An 8,373-nucleotide genomic window follows, 5' to 3' on the forward strand; every position below is an offset into this window, starting at 1 on the left:
AGGCTCGTCTTCCATAAATGTTGTGTGTGAGAAACATGTATCTCACCTTATTACCTCGACCATAATATTATTCATTTTGCTCTAGGCACACAATTTTTTCTTGGCAACCACGCTAGCTCTCACAGGATCTAGTATATTCACCGGTCCTAAAAGAAAAATGATTTTTCCTCATACCTAATCATATTAACTTTTCAACTAATTATATAGATTAATGACATGTGGCGTAAACTTATTCTCTCTCCTCCCATTATTTGTTGGTAAAGCCAAGTGTAAATATGTAATTGGATAAGTTGATAATTAGAAAGATTAATTAGGCGGATAAATCACTACTCGCTCTCACAGATGTGTTGGGTATGATAAGAATGAAGTTTACATTATAAACCCAATATCTACCGTCGATGTAGGACGACCTAAGCCCTAAGGTGTTACAAAGTCTCCACAGTTGTACCATTGTCATTTTGTAGAATGGAGTGTACCGCAAGTTCTAATACCACATTGTACCCGAGTTTGATAGAAAAAAACTCGGATAAATGAGTTGTCGAGTGCAAGTCTAAATAGCTCATCTGAAATTTCGACTCATTTGCACCCCTATGTATGTTACACGGTTGGATACAACAACTTACGAACTTGTGCCTTCTTACAGAAGACCGCATGGAACATTGGTATGATATTGCAAACACGATATGACACCCATCCTTTGTTCGACAAGAGGTGTTGGATGTATTTGCTAGGTTTATTATGCTTGAAAAAGTTCCAAATAACCACCCCACCAAGGCACCAACCCAAACGCACTTCACTGCTAAGAAGAATAAACCAAGGGGACTACATCTACTTTCATGCATATTAACTCGCCATAGAATAGCATAGCAATTCACAAATGCAAGAATTGAGCTCAAGACGTTAAAGTTATTAGTTATCAGTCCAACTCTGAACCGCCTGCGTAAGCAACTTCAAGAATCGCGAGTTTACAAAGCTTATTAAATCAACACCACCAGCACACCTTGTTTTGCTTAATAGTTGAATAGGAGATTCATATGTCAGCTGTAACATGTCAACTGTAACATAATACAAAATCATTGTTAATAAAAGAAGATAGCAATGGTTAACTTGGAAGCTATCAAATGCAAGAACATATAAGATCAGTTCCATTCAATGAATTTATGCAAATATAGAAGATTTATTGTGAATCTTATCATGAATCTTCTTATCTTATAATATAAATAAATAATAATCACCTCAGTTGTTTGCTTCAAGAATGTAATGGAGTCATTGATGCGTGCAGATCTGTCCTGATCCTGCAATTTATTATACACCAAAGTGGGAGCCTTTGAGCAACTCTTGTGCAGAAGTGTACCTAAAAAGACAACTTTTACTGGATTAAATAAAAGACAGATCATAATCTAAAATCTAAAATATTTTTGTGTAAGTACCTGCTCTATAATCACCAATAAATCTTCTATATAAGGTACTTGACTTATTTCAGAATTCTTTCACAAAACCTGTCGATCGAACTGATGATTCACAAACATTAATGCAATAAAGATATTTTATAAGTTTCGGAATGTTGATGGAATTTAATTCCACAAGAATAGGTTAAGATTTAACATGTATTCTGTACATCAACAACAATAGTGAAGTTACAGGCAAATGTTTAAATACTGCATAAATAAAAATTGTAGGAAATAAATAACCATTGTGATCCTTATTCTTCTGGGTCAATATTATTATCACCGGAGGGCATTTGTCTTCTCTCTGATAAGGTTATTGGCCCTTCTGATGTCAAGTTTAGTGGACCAGTTCCTGAAGATGATGCTAAATAGTGGGCATCGGTTGAATTTGGAGCGAAATTGTACGTAAAACCTCCCATTGGGTGGTCAAACTTGCAACTTGGACCAAATTTGCATATTCCGTAACGTGAATAGAAAATGCAAATAGGCTCTCCCTGTTAGAAATAAGAAACCACATTGTCAATCATTTTATTTTAGAATCAGCATATTCATCTTATCCCGGTCCCTGCTTCCCCTTTCCCTCTAATTATCCATTTTTAAATTATTGCTTTAATCAGAAAAAAATTATTTATTAACATAAGACTTTTTTGCGCCGGTGATCTCTCGATATACATCAATTTGCATGCCGCGTCACTGTCTATATTTTTAGCTCTAGTGGTCCCTTGATTTTACATATGTTGCCTTGGTTGTCCTCCGTCTACTTTTCGTTAAAAATGTCAATTAAGTTCCATCACGACATCACGTGTTAATCACGTCATGGCACTTGACGGACATTTTTAACGGAAGATAGACAGAGGGACCACCAAGGCAACATTTGTAAGGGGACCACCGGAGGTAAGAAAAAGATAGGGACACGACATGCAAATTGATGTATAAACGAGGGACCACCGGCGAAAAAAAGTCTTAACATAATAATGAAAATGTTGGTCAAAGCGATTTAGGAGGTCGTGCGCATTTAAAGTATGCTTTAGGCAACTTTCAGCCCATTTGACGCGTTCCCTTTTTAGCTAATTATATATGACCATGTTGAGCAACTAACCGGACGTAAAGGAAGCCCGATTGGACTCAAAACACAGTCAGGCATGGGAATCACCCTCTCTCTTGGGTGATGAAATCTGCAAACTGCACCAAACTTACAGTCTCCAGTCTTCATGTAAAATTGGCAATCGGGCTGACCCGGTCTCTCAGGGAATACGTTCTCCCTTGGTAACCCATAATAGCTAGCAGGTATAGAGCCAGTGCCATACGAAGGATACGCTCCACTTAGTAGTTCATTAGCTGTTTCGTTCTGGCTTGAAGTTCCGTATAATTGATTGTTACCGCCAACATGCTGTTGGCTCTCTGAACCCTAAACATAATAAAACAATAACATAAACATAACAAAGTAATTCAAGAAACTGAACATAAACATAATAAAACCGACCCGACTTACTCTGTAGGCATTCCAACCTGGAACCGATACGACACCTTGAGGTAGAATCATTTGTGCATAATTTGAAGGGGGTTGCCAGCGAGGACTAGGAACAAAGGAAGCTCGAGGCAGGGACCAATTTGTAATTCCGCCAGGGTATGACTGTTGACCAGGACTTGTTGGTGAATGTAGTGTAGGATAACCTGGAGACCCAGTAAACGCGACCATCATGTTAGATGGTTGAGGGTGGTGGAATTTACAAGTGTTTCCAAATTTGCACTGTCCAGTTCTCTGATAATAACCACATTCGGGTTCATTCTGCTTACAAAAATGAAATCCACATCAGCAAACCAAATTCTCAAATTATGAGCATTGATTATATAGAAAGATGACAAACTTTTCTCAAATATATTCCAGGTTAATATAGTACCTTATTACCTTCTCACTTGTAAATTACAAATTATAAATTATTTAGATGAATTATAAATTCTGTAACCAGTGGTTGGGGCTCAGAGTTCCTTATAAAAAGTCTCAGGTTCGAATCATGTCAAGGACGACCCAGGGATGGGTTGGAAATAGCAAGAGAGTAAATTTGCTGGGCTGCGAACATCAGAGTATGGGGTCGGGTTACTCGCCCTCCCGGGTAGCCCGAATAGGGAAAACCTTCTACCTTTTTATGAACAAATTGAAAATCCTTACCTTGTATTACAAACATTTGAAAGTTTACACCTATTTTTGAGAAAGAAAATACTACTTAGATATTAATCAAAACAAAGATTTGACGTAAGTTGGTCAGCCGTTTAATCAATTAGCCCCATTAATCTTGGAAAAATTTCACTAACTAGAAACTTTAAACTATAGCCTTTTGTACTAAAAGATATAAAATTTATAATATGGCAAAACATGCTGAGACAAGGTTGATATATAATAAGAGCTGCAAATGCAAACCGGACGAAGTGGATAACCCAAAACATTAAGTGAAACTTGGCCCGCAACTCCAGCCATTTCTCGAGGATGATGAAACTTGCATGTTGCTCCAAATTTGCAGGTACCCGTCTTTAAGTAGTACTGGAATGACATGCAGAAATACAAAACTGATATACAAAAGTAGACTCTATATACAAGAATATTTTTGCAGTTGTACACAATATAAAAAGAAAAATACACAGAATAAAGCAGCATATAAAATACACACATACCTGGCATTCCGGTTGTCCTGGTCTTTCTGGATACTCGCCTCTCATTTTTGCAGTTGCAATAGCCTGAAATATTTTTAACATCGATAGCTATTATTTAACCGCGCTTTTCATTACCATTTCAACTTATTTAAAGTTCAGCGTATCACTTATCAAATAATGTGTAATAATCATAATCAATCCTCAATAAAATAGCGCGGTTATATTTTACTTTAACAAAATTTCTCAAAAAATCCCGCGAATTCGCGGGTCTTCAGCTAGTATATATGATTACAGAAATTATATACTATATCAGAAAAGGGCTTGCAGATCGAAAAAGAAAAGTGAACTTTGGTAACAGAACAGAAGCCTAACAAAAAAAATGGAGCCATTAAGCAACAAAATCATAAAGAACAGATGAAAAAATAAACAATATGAAATGGACATACAGTTGGCTAGAAAAATGTTACCCTATCAGATAAGTTATTTCCTAGTACAGCGTGTCATGAACTTCGATAGACTAGAAACTTAATTGACTTTTAGAAATATATCTATTATTTATCTCCTTTAATATCATATGGACCTTTTCATCATCATAGTGTTGCAATATTCCAACATACTATTTCTAGGATAGCAAAGTAGCTAAGTAGTAAATCCCAAATATTGCTTCTATTTCCTTTCTTCCATTTTCCTTCTAAATTGTATTTACCTTTATGTTTTGCATAAAATTACATTTATCACACTATTCCATGTAGTTAATTTATCTTATTAATATTTTCTACCTCTTACATTCATATTACAGAATACCATAATCATGTATAATATTTATCTATTATCTATTATACAAAGATTGAAAAGAGAAACATGAAGATATCACTAGTCATTATTAATTGCAATATTATCAGACTATTTTGTAAGGTAGTGTAAAGGGATTACTTCAAGTTTGCTATCTTCATGCAGGAAGTTGGAGAAGCCATTCAAGAATGACTTTTCTATTAAAGTTTATCATTGTTTTACTGAAACAATTATGAATAAAAAGCACTGTGACTGTGACTCTTGTAATTAAGTGCTAAAAAAAAAGATATAGTTTTTGGATGATATACAACCAAACCTAAAATGATATACATTATAACTCGTTAATGAACGAGCGCTGGGTACCACTTTTCAAAGTGCAGAAGCGGCTTTACCAGTTTTCTGTTAGGAGGATGATTGAAACGACACGTAGCCCCAAACCTACAAAGGCCGGTTCTGATGTAATAAGAACAATCTTGCTCTCCTTCTCGTACAGGATAACGTGCTGATTCCATTTCTTCCCTTGATCTTATGTTCAGTTGCCACAATGCATCTGAGATGTTAAACAATACATAATAACTAAACAGGTACTACGTATCCACAAGCATGAATTCACTTTTATACACACATTAACTTTCAGCTCGCCATCAACATATTTTTTCCTCTTTTTTTGCGACCATAGACCTTTCACATAAAAAAAAAATCATGCTATGTCATAGGTGTCTTTTATAGTTTTTGTTCTAAAAAGACTATTTCAGCAAGAAAAGTATACAGACAAGTAAAATTTCTAGCGTTTCTAAAAAAATTCATATGCCACCAGCATTTGGTGTATTAATATAGTTATGCTTCATAAATTTCTGTAAAAATTAAAATATTTTGTTTATTTCCTTTTTATAATTTTTTACTTTTGTCATCAAAAGAATCTTTATGTGAAGTAAGCATGGGAGTAGTGGGTAGATGGTACATGAACCATTGTCATTGCTTGCTTACCAATAATGTACTCGTCCACATAGCAAAAGAAATACTAAGATAAAGATAAGAAAGAACAAAAGTAGATATACACTTTTAAGATGTGACCTCTATGGTTGATTTTAAAATTTGTACTAGTGGTAGCTTCATAAAACTTAATAATATTGTAACAACGAAAATATTTCAATTTCAGAATCTATATAGATCTTTCTTTAGCAAGTGAAACAAATAAATTAATATCAATTCATCTAAATAACATTAAATGAACATTGGCTAATGGCATATAAGTAGAATGAGTAAATAATCAGTATAACAATAGTACAATACACTGTTACACACATATACAAATGAGAGCATAAATTTAACTTCACATTAATCACTAAATTAGTCCAATTACGCTAAAGCATCAACAAATTTATTATTAGCTTTCTTAAAACGAAGAAAAAGCGAAAAAACGACCTTCATCTAACGGCGGAGATGAAGATGAAGACACTCCGGCGGTCACCAGTGGCCGTGACATCGGAATTTTACAATTGAAGTCCGTACAACCACCGCCGGAACAGTAACGTCCATCAGCGATCGAATATCATGTCCGATAATCACGTATACGTATAATTCACTTTAGGTGTTCAATTGATTTCAAAATTCAGTCAGTCTGATCAAATGTATGTGTGTGATTTTTAGTGTGTGAGAGAGAATCGAATTATGTGTGTGTTTTGTGTGTGTGTATTCTGGTTCGTTCTCTTTCTCTCCACAAACGAACAGTAAGAAAGAGAAGAAGAAACAACCAACCAAAAACCAATAAAGATTTTCTATTTTTTAAATTAAAAAATAAATAAAAAGAATTATAAATTATTAATAAATAATAAATAAATTTAAAACAAAAAATCTGATTTGCTTCCACGCGCGAACCAACCAAAACTCGCGCGAGTTTTGCGTCGTTTTCGGACTTCTTACAAAAGAAAACACACGTTTCCTCTTGGGTTTGGCTCCTCGGGATTTGGTATGGACATTATAAAAGTAATTTTTTATTATTATTTTAAGTATAAATTATAATTATAATATTTAATACTCCGTATACTTTTTCTAGTATAATTTTATTTATGTTATATTTCTGTTAAAATTTTAGTGACCAATAAGGGTAGTTCATGACAATGCCCATACGTATGTCTAAAATATCTGTTGTTTAAGGCTTTAAGCTCACATTCGCTTTTTTTTTTTTTTTTTTTTTTTTTTTTTTTTTTTTTTTTTTTTAAGGCAACGTAATTTTATTGATATATTAACAACACATTCTTTTTTCATTTAACTATCTAAGTGCTTCTGTTTCTTGTGCTTTAGAGTAGGGGTGTTCATAATATCCGTATCCGTATCCGTATCCGAATCCGTTACCCGAATAATCCGAAAATCCGATCCGAAAATATCTGAAAAATCGGATATCCGGATTTTCGGATATCCGAAAATCGAATATCCGATTTTTCGGATTCGGATATCGGATGCGTTTTTCAAAATTTTCGGATATTCGGATATCCGAATATCCTAAATTAAAGCCACTTATTGTGACACCCCCAAATAGGGCCTGGGGTATTTGTGTCTAATTATATCAAATCACAGTTGTATAAACGAGAACGACTCTACATGAGACGTTTTGTTGAGTTTTGCAGCGGAAGATAAATATGTCTTTAATTGATATGATATGTAATGAAGACTCCAAGCATAGCAAGAAATCATCATCAAAGCAGTAGATATACAGCGGAAGCAATATTTAAGTACTTGAGAATAAACATGCTTAAAAAGTCAACACGAGGTTGAGTGAGTTCATAGGTTTGTAATAAATAATGATTTCAGTAATAGTGTTAGACCACAAGATTTGTTTTCATAAGTAGATCACTCAGATCCAGTCAAGTTGATCTCCCGCAGGATAAAAAAGTTATGCCAGTTCGTGATATTTAGACTAAACGTTGTTTGCCCCCTGACAAGTTGTTCTGTCCTTGTCGTTTAATTTCATTATTAAGTAATACAAAGACTTAGTCAAATGTATCGGGGACGTTACTCCCGATAGGCCTATCCCCAATAATTAAGAATGCCGCAGCAATTAAAAATATCACTGTAGGGACTTAGTCGGACATAGCCGGGTATAGCATAGTTTAAACCACTGTTGCAAAACACCTCGTCTCGAGCCGTCTCGACGCCCGTTGCGACGGTTTGGTGACTAGCCCGTCCCGTCTCGAAGAAAACCGTCTAATATGACAGTCAACGGTCAAAATTCGAGTCAAAGTTGACAAAAATCAGGTCAAAGTCTCTCAAAATTCGAAAAAGCCAGAAATTCGGTAAAATCGGTCAAATTTGTCGTATTTTAGTTTGAATTTTCTGTATTATATTAAAGGTGATAGTGATTATGAGTACAAATTAGGCAATTAAAGTTTTTGGCTTTAAACTATGTACACAAATACACATTTATATACTTATATATTTAAAAGTCAACTTTGGTCAACCTCCGTCTCGACCCCCGTCTCGACCC

General features: G+C 34.7%; 1 protein-coding gene across 1 annotated transcript; it reads right to left on the bottom strand.

Annotated features, from left to right (window-relative positions):
* Positions 1–453: 453 nt before the first annotated feature.
* On the bottom strand, positions 454–6,618 carry LOC139869449 (zinc finger CCCH domain-containing protein ZFN-like). The gene is made up of 9 exons (XM_071857763.1): positions 6,315–6,618; positions 5,282–5,439; positions 4,119–4,181; positions 3,868–3,987; positions 2,941–3,237; positions 2,548–2,856; positions 1,431–1,942; positions 1,236–1,354; positions 454–1,055 (listed from the first exon to the last, which is right to left on the bottom strand). Exons 1-7 carry the CDS (start codon positions 6,373–6,375, stop codon positions 1,703–1,705), a joined length of 1,248 nt encoding a protein of 415 aa, XP_071713864.1. The 5' UTR covers positions 6,376–6,618; the 3' UTR covers positions 454–1,055; positions 1,236–1,354; positions 1,431–1,702.
* Positions 6,619–8,373: the final 1,755 nt, after the last annotated feature.

Source organism: Rutidosis leptorrhynchoides, chromosome 9 (genome assembly GCF_046630445.1).
Source record: "Rutidosis leptorrhynchoides isolate AG116_Rl617_1_P2 chromosome 9, CSIRO_AGI_Rlap_v1, whole genome shotgun sequence".
Classification (NCBI taxonomy): Eukaryota; Viridiplantae; Streptophyta; class Magnoliopsida; order Asterales; family Asteraceae; genus Rutidosis; species Rutidosis leptorrhynchoides.